Raw genomic sequence first — 19,924 nt, 5'->3', positions numbered from 1 at the left:
ATGTCATTTTTTCCTCACTTCTTCTGGTCTAGTATTTTCACTCTGCCATTTTCTCGTCTCAGTAAAGGTCTTTTTACGTCAGAACAGACTGACAATCGTCTCCCGCCTGAGGATCTTTTCATTTCCCATTGAAATCTTTCTCTCTTTGTGCTTCATCACCCAAGATTAATTTCATCTCATTAATTGTGTGAGAAAATCCATCACTCGCCGTCTTCAACATCAGGCACATTTAAGTGTATAGAAATGGAGCGATAGAGAATATGAACGAGCGTGTGAAGTGGGACGCAGTGAGCAGTTTGAGTCCGGCTGTGGAAAAGCATCAGTGTCTGACATTTCACTGCGGCTCAATTAGAGCTTGTCTTTGTCTCAATCAGAGCTTTGTATCTGCTCAAACTCCTTCCATTGCCTCACCGCGTGGGTTTCCAAAGAGTTTTCCGATCCCGATACAAACAGTCAGAGCTGGATCTACACAAAGAACCGCTACAAAAACACACTGGAGTTCACAGGACATGAGCGACTGCCTCTCTCTCTGTCTCTGATCAGTAGCACTTTTGACTTCAGCTGTGTGAAATACCCATCAAACACACCATATTCACATAATCTGTTTAAAGGGGACATATCATGAAAATCTGACTTTTTCCATGTTTAAGTGCTATAATAGGGTCCTCGGTGCATCTACCAACCCAGAAAACATGAAAAAGACCAACCCAGTAACTTTGTTTTGGTAAGCCTTTTTCTGCACGCATGTGAAAAAATGATCCGCTCAGATTTCGCTCCTCTAGTGACGTTGGAAGGGGATCTTATTATAATATTCCCACCCCTTAATCTGCACGTTTCCACCCACAATTCCGCCATTTTTTCGTACCAGTCCTAACGTTGGAGCAAAGCATGCTAACTGTTCTGTCGTTGCTGCACAGACGAGCGCTGAACACTATTCAGAGTCTCGTTAGCTTGGATAGCCTGAAGCTGACCCTGGCAAGATCGAGTGATAAAAAAGGAGCTTTTCTTTCCGAGCAATATATTGGAAAAAAATCACAGCTATTCACTATTCACAGCATTTGATAGCAATCATAAACGTTAGCCTGGCGTGTATGACTCTGTTTGACAAACAGGTATGCTATAGTGGGCATCCATACGGGATTAGCACAAAAGATGAACATGACGGCACATGCTAGTGGATGAGTTGAATCAACTCCACAGCAACTACATCAATTTATCCACTAACCATTCAGAAACGTCTAAAAGTTGTAACTTCTTCCTGAGTCTCTCCATCAGTGTCGACTCCGGTTTGAACAAAGTAAGGCTGAACACTTTCCTCATTTTGGCTGCGTGAGATTCTCCAGCTTTGTTGTTGTTGAGCTGTTAAAGCTCCGCCCTCTTCTGGAAAGCGGAGCTCATTTGCATTTAAAGGGACACACACAAAAACGGCGTGTTTTTGCTCACACCCAAATAGGGGCAAATTTGACAAGCTATAATAAATGATCTGTGGGGGATTTTGAGCTGAAACTTCACACACACATTCTGGAGACACCAGAAGATATTACATCTTGTGAAAGGAGCATTATAGGTCCCCTTTAAAATACACAGTTCATCTGAATAACATCTGCCCTCTTAATGCTGTTAAACTGAATGTATGAAGAAAACGGTTTGCTGAAAATATCCTCAACTTAACAACACTGAAACAGGAGCGTGCAGTTTATCTGTTAATTGTGTGTGAAAGTTGCGTTCATTACTATAATTAGTAGGTGTATTATATATATATATATAGTATATTGTGTAATTCACAGCCTGGTTAAACTGCAGATGTTGCATCTACACACAAAGTAAAGCTGCATGGAGTCCCAAAATAGGTTTATCACAAGACAACCTGTCTGTCTGCTTTCAGTTCCTGATGAACAAAACATTTTGCACAATTGCTGTTATAACTTTTCATTATAGCCTACTTACAATTTTAGATAGATAGATAGATAGATAGATAGATAGATAGATAGATAGATAGATAGATAGATAGATAGATAGATAGATAGATAGATAGATAGATAGATGAGAAAGCAGTTTTCACTCTGTAATACTGTGTGGTTTTTAACCTTAAGTGTTTCTTAATCATTTTGGGAATGTCTGGGCACGCAGTTTAATGTTTACTTCTCCGTCACGCCTGTCTGCAGTGACAAATGTGAAAGTGCGCGCGCTTTCAGTCTGCATTGATTATAACGGGAGGGAGCGTTGTGTCGCGTCGCACGCGCGCTGTCAGGAGTCGTGCCTAGACATGGCAGAAGTGCAGTGAGAGGGCGGGAACGCGCTCATTTCTGAGGAGGGTGACTGATAAATCTGAGGAGATTTCCGCCGACAAACTCAAGAAATGTGGTTAAACATTTGTAGATGGCGCGTGGTGGGTGGATTGAGTTAAATAAATACTGTGCTTATTAACAGGATCGTGTCAACCTACTTTAGTCTGAAGTCTTTCTCAAATGGACCCGCTCCGGTTCGTCCGGCTGCTGGCGCTGTGCGCGTGCCTGTGGCCAACCTGCACGCGCGGCTCAGGTAAGAAGCGCGTGATGGTCGAGTTTCTCTGATGACTAATTTAATTAACAGTGATGAATTTCTCTTTATTTAGTGTTTGGGGTTTCTTGAGTGGGTGAGGAAAAATAAAGAAAGAGCAACTTTACTTTAGTGAACAGTGTATTTATTCACCATAAAATATATTTTATTTAGCCTACCTCAAAATGAAGTTTTATGAGTTTCAGAATTGCCTAATGAAACTTATACAAATACTTTGCGGCTGTATTTTTGTTCAAAGTCAAAAATGCTTGACGAACATGTTGATTTCAGAAAGAAATCGTATATTTGATCTGTTTTGGATCTAGTAATGCATCAACAGCCTCTCAGATTTCAATTTCAGCTCACTAATCATTAATTACTTTGGTTTGTTGTTAACTATGAGTGATGTGGCGGACAGTCTAATTCTTCAGGGGATTATCAGATGCTACTTTAATGAAGGCATTTGAATATTCATGAGCTGATATGAATCTCTCATGATTGGAATTAATCAATATTTCATTATAAAACACTGCTAAAAATGATGTATTTTGTCCTCTTTTCCAGTACAAATATCTAAACATTCTTAAATCACGATAAATTAACTAGGGAAGCAAAATGACATTACAGTTTTAGTGAAACCAGTGAAACATTCACTCATGTACTGAATCTCACAAGCACATTATATTCTTTACACTCAGTTTGCATTTGTAAAACAAAGTTTTTGCAAGCTCTTGTGTTTCATTCCCGATTAATTACACCCAACAATCATGTTTCAAAACACTTATACATAATTAGATCATTTAAAATACATTTTTGATCCTTGCATTTCTGTTTATTTTGTAAATAAATATGCATACAAGTCAAGTCACCTTTATTTCTGTAGCACTTTATACAGTACATATTGTTTCAAAGCAGCTTCACAATAGCAACAAATTCAAATTCTGCTCTAAAAATTATTGAAAAATCTAAAAATAATCTTGTTTTCTTTTTGAATTAAGTTTATGTTTCTGACCACAATAGCAGATATCTGTTCCTGTTATGTCATTTTGCATCTTCAGTAAATGTTTAAGAATATTTAGATATCTGTAAAGAAGACTTTATGCATGGTAATTTTTATGTTTGGTTGTTTTTGAGGATCAAATGTCCTCACAAATACAGTGAAACATCAAAAAGAAACTTGTGATTACATTTAAAAGAACATTTTAAAGTTTTGCTTCAGATCTAATAATGTCAACAGGTTAATTTGAGGGTTAACTTGAATTATTATTAGGCTTTCATAGTATGAGAGATGAGACTGATGTTTTCCTCTGTGTGTGTGTGTGTGTGTGTGTGTGTGTGTGTGTGTGTGTGTGTGTGTGGAATCAGTGATGTCATCGCACTGATATTCTCACTGTGTGTTTGTGTGTGTTCAGACATGTGTGGGACGCACAGAAATCACTGCTCATGTTTGTGTGTCTTTCACTCATTATTACAGTGAAATACTTTCTACAAGCTCCAGACTGCTCAAGCAAACTCAGAACAGACGCAGGACTGCGATGCACTGTGTATTAACTTCAGTATTTATTTTTTGTAATTTATTATAAATAAAAAAATCTCATTGTTTTTTTATTGTCTTTATTATTTAACAAATGACAAATATTGTTAAATGTCCTGATGAGATTTAGATGCATGACACATTTTCATTTCTCTCTCTCTAAACACGGTTGAAATGAAGCTTGAATATTTCAGTCAGATGATAATAATAACCTGCTGCGATGGAGATGCTGCATTAGCGGCGCGGTGCAAATTAATCCTTCCGTTAATTTAGAGGAAATGGAGAAAGTCATCAGTGAACAAACAGGCTTAAGGGCTCGTATCTGTCTGTGTCTCTCTAAGAGTCGGACTGCTGCGAGGGAGACGTGCTGCTCCTGCTCGACGCTTCCGGAAGCATCAGATCCTACGAGTTTTCTCGGCTGCAGAGATTCCTGTCGGAGCTTCTGCAGCCGTTTCTTCTGGGCCGCGGGCAGGTGAGGGTGGCGCTCGTGCAGGTCGGGACGGAGCCCAGACTCCAGTTCGGCCTGGACACCTACAACACCCAGAGCGGCCTGCAGGAGGCGCTGTTGGGCATGGAGCAGCTGTGTGGAGACACCAACACAGAGCAAGCACTGCGATTGGTCCAGAGTTTGCTGAGTAACGATTCTCAGCCCGAAGCCCCGCCCAGAGTCCTCCTCTGGCTCACGGACGGGGTGGGGCCAGGAGCAGTGGACGGACCAATGGCAGCGCTGCGGCGAATGGGCGTGTCTGTACTGGCCCTTTCAATGGGAAGTGGAAACTACCAGCTGCTGAGGCGTGTGGTGACTCCGCCCATCGAGACACACCTGTATTTTGTGGACATAGATGACATCAACTTCATCGCTGAGGACCTGAGGGAGGCCATCATAGGTGAGAGAGACACTGGGAGAGAAAACCTACACTGTGGTACACTTTCAAAAGGTACCTTATCTACCCCTAAAGGGTGCATATTTGTACCTAAAGGGTGAATATTAGTACCTAAAGGGTGAATAATAGTACCTAAAGGGTGAATATTAGTACCTAAAGGGTGAATAATAGTACCTAAAGGCTGAATATTAGTACCTAAAGGGTGAATATTAGTATCTAAAGGGTGAATATTAGTACCTAAAGGGTGCATATTAGTACCTAAAGGGTGAATATTAGTACCTAAAGGGTGCATATTAGTACCTAAAGGGTGCATATTAGTACCTAAAGGGTGAATATTAGTACCTAAAGGGTGAATATTAGTACCTAAAGGGTGCATATTAGTACCTAAAGGGTGAATATTAGTACCTAAAGGGTGCATATTAGTACCTAAAGGGTGAATATTAGTACCTAAAGGGTGCATATTAGTACCTAAAGGGTGAATATTAGTACCTAAAGGGTGAATATTAGTACCTAAAGGGTGCATATTAGTACCTAAAGGGTGAATATTAGTACCTAAAGGGTGCATATTAGTACCTAAAGGGTGAATATTAGTACCTAAAGGGTGCATATTAGTACCTAAAGGGTGAATATTAGTACCTAAAGGGTGAATAATAGTACCTAAAGGCTGAATATTAGTACCTAAAGGGTGAATATTAGTATCTAAAGGGTGAATATTAGTACCTAAAGGGTGCATATTAGTACCTAAAGGGTGAATATTAGTACCTAAAGGGTGCATATTAGTAACCCTAACACTGGGAGAGAAAACCTACACTGTGGTACACTTTCAAAAGGTACCTTATCTACCCCTAAAGGGTGCATATTTGTACCTAAAGGGTGAATATTAGTACCTAAAGGGTGAATAATAGTACCTAAAGGGTGAATATTAGTACCTAAAGGGTGAATAATAGTACCTAAAGGCTGAATATTAGTACCTAAAGGGTGCATATTAGTACCTAAAGGGTGCATATTAGTACCTAAAGGGTGCATATTAGTACCTAAAGGGTGAATATTAGTACTAAAGGGTGCTAAAGGGTGCATATTAGTACCTAAAGGGTGCATATTATTACCTAAAGGGTGAATATTAGTACCTAAAGGGTGAATATTAGTACCTAAAGGGTGCATATTAGTACCTAAAGGGTGAATATTAGTACCTAAAGGGTGCATATTAGTACCTAAAGGGTGAATATTAGTACCTAAAGGGTGCATATTAGTACCTAAAGGGTGCATATTAGTACCTAAAGGGTGAATATTAGTACCTAAAGGGTGCATATTAGTACCTAAAGGGTGAATATTAGTACCTAAAGGGTGCATATTAGTACCTAAAGGGTGAATATTAGTACCTAAAGGGTGCATATTAGTACCTAAAGGGTGAATATTAGTACCTAAAGGGTGCATATTAGTACCTAAAGGGTGAATATTAGTACCTAAAGGGTGCATATTAGTACCTAAAGGGTGAATATTAGTACCTAAAGGGTGAATATTAGTACCTAAAGGGTGCATATTAGTACCTAAAGGGTGAATATTAGTACCTAAAGGGTGAATATTAGTACCTAAAGGGTGAATAAAGGGTGAATATTAGTACCTAAAGGGTGAATATTAGTATCTAAAGGGTGCATATTAGTACCTAAAGGGTGCATAATAGTACCTAAAGGGTGCTTATTAGTATCTAAAGGGTGTATATTAGTACCTAAAGGGTGCAGATTAATACCTAAAGGGTGTATATTAGTTGCTAAAGGGTGCATAATAGTACTTAAAGGGTGAATATTAGTACTTAAAGGGTGTGTAATAGTACATAAAGGGTGAATATTAGTACCTAAAGGGTGCATATTAGTACCTAAAGGGTGTATAATAGTACCTAAAGGGTGCATATTAGTACCTAAAGGGTGCATAATAGTACCTAAAGGGTGCATAATAGTACCTAAAGGGTGAATATTAGTATCTAAAGGGTGCATAATAGTACCTAAAGGGTGCATATTAGTACCTAAAGGGTGCATAATAGTACCTAAAGGGTGCATATTAGTACCTAAAGGGTGCATAATAGTACCTAAAGGGTGCATATTAGCACCTAAAGGGTGCATAATAGTACCTAAAGGGTGCATAATAGTACCTAAAGGGTGAATAATAGTACCTAAAGGGTGCATAATAGTACCTAAAGGGTGAATATTAGTACCTAAAGGGTGCATAATAGTACCTAAAGGGTGAATAATAGTACCTAAAGGGTGCATAATAGTACCTAAAGGGTGCATAATAGTACTAAAGGGTAAAGGGTGCATAATAGTACCTAAAGGGTGCATAATAGTACCTAAAGGGTGAATAATAGTACCTAAAGGGTGCATAATAGTACCTAAAGGGTGAATAATAGTACCTAAAGGGTGCATAATAGTACCTAAAGGGTGAATATTAGTACTTAAAGGGTGCATATTAGTACCTAAAGGGTGCATAATAGTACCTAAAGGGTGAATAATAGTACCTAAAGGGTGCATAATAGTACCTAAAGGGTGCATATTAGTACCTAAAGGGTGCATAATAGTACCTAAAGGGTGAATAATAGTACCTAAAGGGTGCATAATAGTACCTAAAGGGTGAATATTAGTACCTAAAGGGTGCATAATAGTACCTAAAGGGTGCATAATAGTACCTAAAGGGTGAATATTAGTACCTAAAGGGTGCATAATAGTACCTAAAGGGTGCATATTAGTACCTAAAGGGTGCATAATAGTACCTAAAGGGTGAATAATAGTACCTAAAGGGTGCATAATAGTACCTAAAGGGTGAATAATAGTACCTAAAGGGTGCATAATAGTATCTAAAGGGTGAATATTAGTACCTAAAGGGTGCATAATAGTACCTAAAGGGTGAATATTAGTACTTAAAGGGTGCATAATAGTACCTAAAGGGTGCATAATAGTACCTAAAGGGTGCATAATAGTACCTAAAGGGTGCATAATAGTACCTAAAGGGTGAATAATAGTACCTAAAGGGTGCATAATAGTACCTAAAGGGTGAATATTAGTACTTAAAGGGTGCATAATAGTACCTAAAGGGTGCATATTAGTACCTAAAGGGTGCTTAATAATAGTACCTAAAGGGTGCATAATAGTACCTAAAGGGTGCATATTAGTACCTAAAGGGTGCATAATAGGGTGCATAATAGTACCTAAAGGGTGCTTAATAAAAGGGTAGTACTTAAAGGGTGCATAATAGTACCTAAAGGGTGCATATTAGTACCTAAAGGGTGAATATTAGTACTTAAAGGGTGCATAATAGTACCTAAAGGGTGCATAATAGTACCTAAAGGGTGCATAATAGTACCTAAAGGGTGAATATTAGTACTTAAAGGGTGCATAATAGTACCTAAAGGGTGAATATTAGTACCTAAAGGGTGCATAATAGTACCTAAAGGGTGAATAATAGTACCTAAAGGGTGAATAATAGTACCTAAAGGGTGCATAATAGTACCTAAAGGGTGAATATTAGTACCTAAAGGGTGCATAATAGTACCTAAAGGGTGAATAATAGTACCTAAAGGGTGCATAATAGTACCTAAAGGGTGAATAATAGTACCTAAAGGGTGCATAATAGTACCTAAAGGGTGAATAATAGTACCTAAAGGGTGCATAATAGTACCTAAAGGGTGCATAATAGTACCTAAAGGGTGCTTATTATATAAAGGGTGCTTATTAGTATCTAAAGGGTGCTATTAGTATCTAAAGGGTGAATATTAGTACCTAAAGGGTAATAGTACCTAAAGGGTGAATAATAGTATATTAGTACCTAAAGGGTGCATAATAGTACCTAAAGGGTGAATAATAGTACCTAAAGGGTGAATATTAGTACCTAAAGGGTGCATAATAGTACCTAAAGGGTGAATATACCTAGTATATTAGTACCTAAAGGGTGCATAATAGTACCTAAAGGGTGAATAATAGTACCTAAAGGGTGCATAATAGTACCTAAAGGGTGCATAATAGTACCTAAAGGGTGAATATTAGTACCTAAAGGGTGCATAATAGTACCTAAAGGGTGAATAATAGTACCTAAAGGGTGCATAATAGTACCTAAAGGGTGAATAATAGTACCTAAAGGGTGCATAATAGTACCTAAAGGGTTAATATTAGTACCTAAAGGGTGCATAATAGTACCTAAAGGGTGAATAATAGTACCTAAAGGGTGCATATTAGTACCTAAAGGGTGAATAATAGTACCTAAAGGGTGAATATTAGTACTTAAAGGGTGCATAATAGTACCTAAAGGGTGCATAATAGTAGCTAAAGGGTGTGTATTAGTACTTGTGAAAGTGTACCACCGCAGGGACAGCGTTTGAACCCTTTCTTCAGTATGACAGGTCTAGTGTGTCCCTGATCACAGTGTGTGTTTGTGTGTGTCAGAGCTGATCCGCGCCGAGCGTCTGCAGGTGCGTGACCTTCGCTCCAGCAGTGCTGTTCTGCAGTGGCGGCCGGTTCTCAGCGGAGGTCTGGGAAACTACGGCCTTCATTACAAGCCCGACCCGTCAGACGGCACGGCAGCATCCATCAGCATCGGCCCCGGCAGTAAACTCACTCTTCCAGGGGACTTGAGCTGGGCCGAACTCACCAACCTGCAGCCCGACACCAGCTACACGGCCTGGCTCGCTCCCGAGAACAACATTCGCTACATGAAAACGCTCAGCGTGAGCTTCAGGACCCTGCCTGGTGAGGAGACGCACATCTGCCTCGGGTCAGCTGATCACAAGGGACGCTTTTCTGCATAGTGATTATGTGTCCTGAGCATTTGCACAGTTCATGTTTATAATAAAAATAAAAAATATTAATATGCACAATTAATTTAATTTAATTTATTTACAATTATTAATAAATATTTTAACAATAATGTATATAACAAAGTATTTAACTATTAAAATGTTTAATAAATATTTGAAAATTTTATATAATAATTTATTTAATTACAAAACAATTGTTATGACATTATTAAAATTATTAGTAAATATTTTTTATAAATTATTTAATTTATTACAAAACTATTTTAAAAATCATTTTAACAATAATGTTTATAATAAAGTAATTATTTTATATTTAAAATAAAAATATTAATTAAAAGTTTATAATAATTGATTAATTGATACAAATTATTAATAAATATTTTAACAATAATGTTTATAAAAACTGTTTCATACATTATTAAAAATATTAGTAAACAAAACAATTTTGACAATACATTAATTGTTAAATTTTTTAATTTTATTATAATTATTAGAAATTAATAAATAATTTTAACTAGAATGTTTATAATTATTTAATTAGTTAAATATTATTAATTAACCCTAAGCCTAATTAATTTTAACAATTATTAAAAATGAAATACCAATACATTAATATATAAATGATCAAAATAATTGACATACAAAAAATTTAAAATTTCCGTAATCTTGTGTAGTAAATGGCTGAAATTAAATTAATATTTTTACTAGTTATTTTCATATTATTAATTATTAAAAAATATATGTTCAAAAGTTGACCGTACTAGTATTTACTCAATAGCTACTCAAAATCCCCAAAATAAACATTTGCACCGAGACAGATGTGAATATCAGCTGTAATCTGCTGTTATGAATGTGAGAATGTTTAAATGTAAACCGAGTTTCACTCCTCCCAGAGCGGTTCGGTCCGGCGACCGTGATGGTGTCGGATTCGAGGTCCGGATGGCTTGCGTGTGAGCTGGAGTCCGGTCCAGCCTGAGCAGGTCCAGCAGTACCGCGTGGAGTACGGAGAGATTCCCATCGGTCCGGTCCGGAATGTGACCCTGCCCTCCTACCAGAGCTCCGCCCTCCTTACTCAGCTCCTCCCAGACACTGAGTACCTGATCACCGTCACTGCGCTGCACTCCTCCGGCCACCAGAGGGCGCTGTCCGTCCGAGGCTGCACACTAGAAGGTACTTACTTCATACTTCCTGTTTATGCTAATGAAGCAGCATGCTGATTAGTGAGATCGTGTGTTTCAGTTCTCCCGCCGCTCGCTGACCTGAAGTTGACCCCGGTGGGGCGGGGCTCGGTGCAGGTTGATTGGCGGGGACAGGGGGCGGGGCTTCTGGGCTACTGGGTGAGTTGGAAGGGAGAAGATCAGCCTTCGTCCCGCTCTTCCTCACTGTTCCTGCCGCCACACTCGCGGTCCACACGGCTGACGGAGCTGGGCCGCGGCAGCCGCGTGTGTGTGTCGCCGGTGTACCGCAGCGCGCGCGGGGAGGGGCTCTGCTGCACGGCGCACGCTTAAACTGAACCCAGAACTGTCCTTATGCAGCTAACAAAAATAATAATTCAAATAAGTGTAAGAAATTCATGATTGACCTCATGCAATCACATCCTGACACCTGAAAGCTGAAGTTTCTGTGTTAGATCTGTTTGTGTGTGTTTACTGCCACCTAGAGAGCGTAAACTGAACTTTCCCGCTGGATTGATTTAACTGATATCAAATGACTGAAATTAACTGCAAATAAAGAACCTTTTAAATCATTTGATTTCATTACTTCATATTGTATCTGTTTATTTCTCACGTCTGAATAAAATACTCTTTTTGAGGACAGGAAAAAATTTTTTGTAAATATTACAAACATTTACAATGGTAATCTGCCAAAAAAACTACACATGTAAACAGTATACTCACGTTCATGTTTATTTTTTATAATTTTGTGTACATTTTGACTATATACACAACTATACAGGCATACCATGATGACCAGTGACTTATGTATGGGGCTGCAGAACAGTCAGGGTGCCCATAATGTTTTGCCTGATTAAAGGTTTGGTTCCAAAACATGCTGGGAACGTTAGTTTATGGTTCCCAGAACGTTCCCAAAATGTTTTTGGTTCCTCCACAAAACCCAAATGAGAACCATACGGGGACGTTAGAGGAACGTTCAGTTTTCGAGTTCTCTTAACAATTATTCCTGCTGTAAAACCGTAATAGAATAATCTGTAAGACTGTCACAAAAATATTGATTTGTTTATTTTATTGGAAAGACCAAGTTATCAGGTGTAGTAATAATAAGTTATTAACCATGATTTGCTTCAAAAAACATAGTTTAACTATGGCATTTGTGTAGGGGAGAGTGGGGTAAGATGAGCCATTTTTTACTTATGTGGAAATGAGGCAGAAGTACAATAAAAGTATTTAAAGTAATTTCAGGATGTTTTCTATAATTTTAAATGATCAGAATACATCTATGATGAAGGGTTCTAAAAATATGACTTATTATTAAAAAAGTGATCCTCTGGCTCAATTTACCCCAGGTTAGGGGTAAGTTGAGCCGTGTCAGTAGGTGTAGGTCTAAACTGAATCTGAATCGAAACCCATGTGAAATTTTAAACATAATGTATCTGTTTTAAAAGCTAATTTAATAATCAAATTTCCTTTTACAAATATTCTTTGTTAAAATATTTTACAATTTTTTTAAAGCTAAATTAAACAACATAAAACCAACCAAATGAAGTTGAAATTTCAGTATGTTTAATTGTTTGCATTTCTGAAACAATATGTTGAACGTCAAAATTGTAAACTTCCTAAACAGAGAGTTTGTTGAGTAGAATTAAATAAAAACTAAATAAGAATGAATAAATGTCACTGAAACTAATAAACGTTTTAGTCAAAAGGTCCTTGACATGGTAGTTTTTCTGCAATGTTGACAATGTTAGGCCATTAGAGACTACAGGTGGAAAGATATAAATGATTAAAGATCAGAGAAGGATTTGGTGTACTTGAACACTGTTCCTATCAAATAAACTCAAAAATAAACTAAACCAGTTGTGTAATATTACATTGAAATGACACCAGTTTATACTTCAGATTTAACTTAAATTCAGTGCCTTATGGTGGGGTAAGTTGAAACGCTGGCTCAATTTACCCCACAGCATTTGGCTCACACTTGGGTAAAGTTGGTTTTATATTCGCACATTCGGACTTCTGATAAATTCCGACTTTCCAATAAATGTGCAATAAATTAATGTTTGCGAATTTTAAGCAGCGACATGATTTACAACTAACGATTGTCAACTTAAACATTTTTCACAGTCGATAAAATAGCAAGTTTGTTTTAATGGCATATTTACTTGTGAATTCAATGAGTGTGATTAACAAGGCTATTGAATACGGATGTCAGAATGTGCGAATATAAAACCAACTTTACCCAAGTTTGGCTCACTTTGCCATACAGCTGCCATTTTAGGAAAAGCAATCTAGCTTACCAATTCAGAATAATATTTAGCTAAATGACTTGCATGCTTTTATACGTTGCCAAATCACCAATATTCATCATAAATAGTTTTAGACCTGGACAAATTTGATTTAATGAAATTACATCTGTTAAAATTTTACTTTGACAAGCCAAAAACAGTTTTTAAAATAAATAAGCGACTTCCACTCCTCCAATGTGCTTCTCCTTTTCACAGTCTGGCAGAAGTGATGGGTGATTTTAAAAATATATGGTCACATGACAATAAAATGGTACGGTTGCCAAGATTCAGGAGGTGGGTCAACTTACTCACTGGCTCATCTTACCCCACTCTCCCCTATATTAACTATACAATGCTCACTTATGTACCCTTAAATTTGAGATGAGTGGGATTTAAACCTATTTATTAGAGTAATGTATCATCAGGTGGTTATATGCATTGGCTCCCTCAGTACTGCAGGTGGCGCTGTGAACCGTGTTCAACTGTATGTTTACATCCGCGTCAACATGGCGGCGGCCGCCGGACTGATCCTGCCCGGTGACGGGATCATGATCGCGGGTAAACTCTACTCGGGTGTCGCGCTCACTCTGGAGAACTGCCTGCTGCCTCCCGAGAGCGTGCACTGCAGCCCATCGCGCGCTCACGGACTGTCCGCGCGCACGGAGGAGCAGCTACGGATCCGGATGTGCGAGATGATCCAGAACGCGGGAGTTCTTCTCCGCCTGCCTCAGGTCCGCGCGGTTCTCTGTTGCCTAGCAACTACTTGTCACCCCGATTCCCTTCTGTGAATAAAATGCTTTTGAACCGGGTTAAGCTGGCTCTCAGTATGGCCAAAGCGGTCTGGCTCGGGTTTAGGTTCTTGTCAGATTAACCCAACCCTGGCCAGACCAAGACCAGCAAACCAGAGTTTCTCAGCAGAGTTGTTTTGCTAAGCACCTCAGTGGCCAGTTACATAAACGGCTTTGACTAGTCTAACAATACATAAAAGTAAGGCTTATTACACCTCGACTAACTGCTAGTAGGCACACTAGTACAGTCTAGTACACTAGTAACATAGTGACTGTAACCAGCCCCAGAACAGAACAACTACACCATGTTTAAACTAGTATGAGTTCTAAATAATACTGATTTCTGTGCTAGTTTAAGATCACACATCCCTCATTAGCATGAAAACATAGCTGTTGGATGTTTTACGACTCTTTTGTCAGGTCGCCATGGCAACGGCCCAGATCCTGTTCCACCGGTTCTTCTACTGTAAATCGTTCGTGAGACACTGCGCTGAGGTGAGACGTCTCTAAACTAGCTGTCTGCCTCTCACGCGTGACCGCATGACCTTTAACCCTCTCATATCGCAGACGGTCGCCATGGCGTGTCTTCAGCTCGCGTCTAAGATCGAAGAGGAGCCGCGGCGAGTGAGGGACGTCCTGAACGTCTTCCACCACCTCAAGCACGCCGCGGGAAACAGGTAACGCCGCTGTTGTGCCGCATTCTGACCCCCGGCAAATTATTACCCCCCTAGTATTGGTTTAGGAGTAGGTGTGGGGGAGGGGTTTGGATTAGGGGTGGGGTTTGGATTAGTATATCAGTTAGCGACTTCAACGAGGGGGGTAATAATTTGGCAGGGAGTCAAGATTTGGCACAACGCCGCCGCTCACCCGTACAGCGCGAGTCTGGAGTGTGTTCTGAAGCTGCGCTGTCTCCGTCAGGCTCGTCAGCCCCCTGCTGTTGGACGAGGTGTACGTCAGCCGCAAGAGTCACGTGATCAAAGCGGAGCGACGCGTCCTGAAGGAGCTCGGCTTCTGCGTCCACGTCAAACACCCACACAAGGTTAGACTGACGCACATTTGCTGCATTTTAGGCCAGGAACGCACTTTTCACGCAAGTATGCAAATTGACCCTTCGCCGGGAGTTTGATTGACAAGCGATCTAACCAGTCATAATGCCGGATCTGCGTTTTGTCCGACAAAGCAGTCAGGAGTTAGAAGATTAACCTCGGTGGACTTGAACTTGTAAAATCGTGTGTACTGACGCCTTTCCGCGTTTGAAACAACATTCCTTCTGATGTTCATTCACGTTTACTTGATGCTATAAATGAACTAGTAGGAAGAGATGATCGGTTCATGAGCCGCTTGAGCTGAGGCGCTACAGCGATCTGTCACGACACATTAAAGAGCCACAAAACGTTTTTTATTGTTCGAATTTCTTAAAAACCTACACAGTTTGAAAGCTGGGACTTTGTTTAATATCATCAGTAACCTGCTCTGTCTTGTCTGAGCAGGTATACTTGGTGTTTTGCGTCTTTCACACAGTTGAGCAATACGCGGAAAAAACGCGGTGTAGCCCAACATTTAACGTCCATTATTGCGTTACTGTAGTGTTTCTCGCAAACCTTTTCAAAGTGTCGTCCAATGACTACGCAGATGAGTAACGCAATAACAGACATTAAAGGCCCAAGTAGTGTTTTGCATCTTTCGCAATACGGGAGAAACGCCTTTAACGTCCATTATTGCGTTACTGCGGCGGTGACAAAACTCGCGACTCGAAAGAGCTGATAGTTTCCTTCAAATGTCTGTATTGTTAAACCAGATGTGTTTTGTTCAGATAGATACGAACATGTCAGAAGTTTTGTTAATGTTAACCACAGTTCGTTTCAAATCGCTGATCCACCATTATAATAGTTGCGCTAATGCACTTCTCTCGCAGCACTGCTGAGAATGTTTTTGTGTCGCGGTATTCAGTTAAATTCAGTTCAGGTTTTTTTTGTACAGCGGTAATCACAATACATATTGTTTAAAAGCAGCTTTGCAGAAAATGCTTGTATCAGTGTTACAGTTTAGGAAGTAAATTGTGTAAATATAAATAGAGTGATTTGTGGTGTGACACATTTCGTGCGCATGTTTCTGGCCTCACCCTTGTTGTCGGTGTGTACCTGTGCAGGTGATCGTGATGTATCTTCAGGTTCTGGAGTGTGAGAAGAACACCAGACTGCTTCAGATAGCCTGGTGAGATCCGGAACCAAACGTTGAGCTGAAAACCGCTCAAGCGCGTTAACTGTAACGCTCCGTCTGTCTCTCTCTAGGAACTACATGAACGACAGCCTGAGGACTGATGTGTTTTTGAGATTTAGCGCTGAAACAGTCGCGTGTGCGTGTATCTTTCTTTCTGCAAGAGTATTACAGGTGAATCATGTGATAATTTTGTTTTATCCCCTAACTCCATTGACATTCACACACATAGCATGTAACACAACTAGTTTAAAGAACATTAAGTTATGAAAATGTTATTTCTGAATGTTTTTTAAATGTTCAAAATGTCCATTTTTTATGTATTAAGATCGTTATGTGAACGTGCCATTTTATCAAGTTAAAACATTATGAGAATGTTACATTTGAACGTTCTCTCAATGTTTAAAACACACATATTTTAACATTTTCTATCAACATTACAAGAATGTATATGGGCCATTCTACAGAATTGGTTAAAAATCCTGAAAAAATGTGCCTTTTTCTACACATTTTGTATGTGTGCAAATTGTATAATATCCAAGATTCACATTTCTATTAATTGTGCAGTTAATTCTCATACTGTATTTTCAGAAAGTTTTGGAATATTTTTCCTCTCCCCAATTATGTCACTATCGAAACACAATAATAAATAATTTAATAAGAAGGGTCACATTGACCTATTGAGATTTTGTTTACATCTACCTTGTGAATATATATTTTAAAGAAAGTTTTCACAGGTAAATCAATAACAATTACAATTTTATCAATATTTCAAGTGTAATTTATGAGATTTGTTGTATTTTGAATCCAATCTTTCTTTGTAAAAGTCATAAAGTTTATCAAACTGATTTCAAAGTGAAGGATTCATTAGTTTGAATAAACATTGAACCAAACACTATAATAACATCTTAGTTGATCATTCAATATACTTTATTTCTGACAAAACATCCCATGTTTCGGTAGTGACAGTAATGTGTCACATGACACGATTTAACTCACACACTAAAACATATTAAAATACTAATGATTTGCATAACTGTACTAAAATTTAGTTTATTTCTCCCAAATAAATGATTATGTGTTCACTTTTGTCAGTACCAAAACAATGACATCACTACCGAAACTTCACCACGTTTCGGTAATGACAATTTTGAGCGCGCATAAAAAATGTGAGACACATTTTTTTTTTTACATAAAGTTTCATGATTTACAAAGAAAATATAAAAAACATTTTTAAACACAAGAACGGAATAAAATGCAAAAAAATTTTAAAAATCATTTTCATAAATTTAGGGGTCAGGGTTCGGGACAGACTCCTCCCAACTGAAAGTACCCAATAAATGATGATTTTTATATATATTAATCTTACTGATATTTTAAATATTATTGTAGGATTCAACAGATAATAGAAGAATCTTAGTAAACATCAAACATTTGAATACTTTTTAATGTGTTTATTGGTTGTGGGACAGCAGATTGCACCAGTCTGTAGAATGGCCCATCCTACATAACCTTTAAAAAACGTTCCCTGTTAGCTGGCTGGTCTCTCTCTGTTGTCAGATCCCTCTGCCTGACCAGCCGCCCTGGTTCTCGTTGTTCGGGACGTCAGAACAGGACCTGATTGAGATCAGCTGCTGTATCCTGCGGCTGTACACACTGCGGTGCGAGTCGCTGACGGCACTGCAGCAGCAGGTGGAGGAATCGCGTTTAAAATTGGACGCTCAATACCACACGAGTAAACCAGGAGGGCCGGCGTCCGCGACCGACACCCCGACCCGTGATCCGGCAGCCGGTTTCTCTCCTGCGTCTAAAGCTGGTGGGTTCATATATACTCTGATGTCACCAGAATGCGTTTCTGTGCGTTCATTCTCTCGCCCTCTCTCAGCGTCTCCTGCAGAAAACCAGAAGAATCACGAATCTCCGCTGTCTCATCTCGCCCTCAAAAACGTCTGTCGAAAGATCACCAGCCGAGACGGGTGAGCCAGACGTCTTCACGAGAGTTTCAGCGCACTTGACTTGACCTTCAAGTGACATTATTTCACGTTTCTCTCTCAGTAGGAATCGTCTGAGTCGCAGTGATGAAAGACGAAGCATCCCGTCGCCCCCCAGACGCAGGTAACGCCTCACCTGTGTCATGCGCACCTGAATATCACCTGACAGAATAGCTTCACCTGTCTGTCTGTCTGTCTGTCTTCAGGCGCAGTCGTAGCGTGACCTCTCCATCGCGGCCTGTTTCTCCTGGACGCTCGAAGTCCTACAGACACCGGCAGAGGGAACGCGAACGAGAGCAGAGAAAGGGACGTTCATCTCACAGGAGATGATGTCATCAGGTGTGAGGGGGAGTTGCCCGAAACTGACCAATCAGATGAAACCGCTTATATAGATCTAAACTGCCTTGACCAAAGTATTTTGTATTGTGTATTTTTGAATCTAGTTTTAAATAAAATGGGAGAATTGTAATAACTGTGTGACTGGTTTTGCTTGTAAAATTGCTAAACAGTGAAGAGTTTGTTTGGACCCTTGATATTAAGCCCTGTGGGATCGCGGCGGGCTTACTAATGAATTAGGCTGCTAACTAGTGAGCGTTTAATTGGCCCGGTGGGAGCGGTTAATCCCTCGTGTGTCCTAATACACATGTATCTCTGGTGGAATCTCGCCGGCCCCTCACGGTATCTTCTCCTTCACCAGCAGGACCAAGATGGAGCGGATGTTGTGTTGGGTTGATATATATGTGGTAACTGTGGTGATGAGGGAATGAGGTCACCGAGACGTCACCGAGAGAAGCTTCATAAATGCTGGAAAAACCTCAAGCGCTTTGATCGCTCGATTGTCCAGTGATCAGGTGAATCATGGCCGCTAAAGCCCCGAGCTCCTCTCAGCGCACGCCGTCGTCTACGCTCTACATCACCGTGTACCTCATTCTGGTGCTGCTGGGGAACGTGGGAAACACCACGGTCATCGGAGTGGTCGGCGAAAGCCTTCTGCGGGATCCGGGAGTCGTCCGGAGCTCTGACATCATTCTGGTCAACATGGCTTTCTCCAACCTGATGGTGTCGTTGGCCAGAAACTCTCTTCTGGTGATCTCCGACATGGGAATAGAGGTACGGAAGACTGACTGTATGATGGACGAATGGACTGAGTGTGTTTGAAATAATGTTGAAAAAACGCTGAAACAACTTTCAATGCTAAATGGTTGTAAAAGTGTTAACAAAACATGTATAAATCAACGTTGAGATGTAATTAATCAGCGTTTGTTCTATTTGCAAATTCGAAAGAAAACTCAACCATGGTCCATGATGTTCACCCATGAATAAATGATGAGATTCTGGTTGGGATTGGAAGTATTGTCATGATAAAAGTTAATAAAACTCAGAACTTTAGCTAACGTTCTGGCAAGGTTCTCTCAAAGTTATGAACAAACGTTCTTACAGTAAAGGTAATAAAGTGTTTGTTCAGAGTTATCTGGTCTCAAAACATGTTATTTATACATCGTTCATGGAACATTTTTTCCTGAAACAGTTTAGTTGACGTTCATCTAATGTTTCGTAAATGTTACTACTTGTTTCAGAACATTCAAAAGTAACAATGTTTGAAGAATGGAATGTTCCCTTGATGTTCGCATTGCCAAGAAAAATGTTTTTAAAACATTTTAAAAACTTTTTGAAAGAGAAGATTCAGAAATAACATTTTCTTAACTTAATG

General features: G+C 39.4%; 1 protein-coding gene and 1 pseudogene across 6 annotated transcripts; both read left to right on the top strand.

Moving 5' to 3' along the window:
- The first annotated feature begins 2,058 nt into the window (after positions 1-2,058).
- Positions 2,059-11,501, top strand: LOC125263025 (annotated as a pseudogene).
- Positions 11,502-13,672: 2,171 nt separating this feature from the next.
- Positions 13,673-19,048, top strand: LOC125263026 (cyclin-L1-like). 6 transcript variants are annotated; one of them, XM_048181873.1, is made up of 11 exons: positions 13,674-13,948; positions 14,426-14,500; positions 14,573-14,682; positions 14,924-15,044; positions 16,155-16,219; positions 16,297-16,396; positions 17,783-18,038; positions 18,108-18,198; positions 18,278-18,337; positions 18,420-18,552; positions 18,914-19,048. In XM_048181873.1, the coding sequence occupies exons 1-10, from the start codon at positions 13,724-13,726 to the stop codon at positions 18,541-18,543; spliced, it is 1,227 nt and encodes a 408-aa protein (XP_048037830.1). In that variant the 5' UTR covers positions 13,674-13,723; the 3' UTR covers positions 18,544-18,552; positions 18,914-19,048. The 6 variants fall into 6 exon arrangements, with proteins under 6 accessions (XP_048037834.1, XP_048037832.1, XP_048037830.1 ...); XM_048181872.1 differs by having other exon boundaries at positions 18,911-19,037; XM_048181877.1 differs by lacking the exon at positions 18,914-19,048 and having other exon boundaries at positions 13,673-13,948; positions 18,120-18,198; positions 18,281-18,337; positions 18,420-18,682.
- The last annotated feature ends 876 nt before the right edge of the window (positions 19,049-19,924 follow it).

Source organism: Megalobrama amblycephala, linkage group LG2 (genome assembly GCF_018812025.1).
Source record: "Megalobrama amblycephala isolate DHTTF-2021 linkage group LG2, ASM1881202v1, whole genome shotgun sequence".
In the NCBI taxonomy this organism is placed as follows: domain Eukaryota; kingdom Metazoa; phylum Chordata; class Actinopteri; order Cypriniformes; family Xenocyprididae; genus Megalobrama; species Megalobrama amblycephala.
This window is presented reverse-complemented; position numbering and strand designations above follow the sequence as displayed.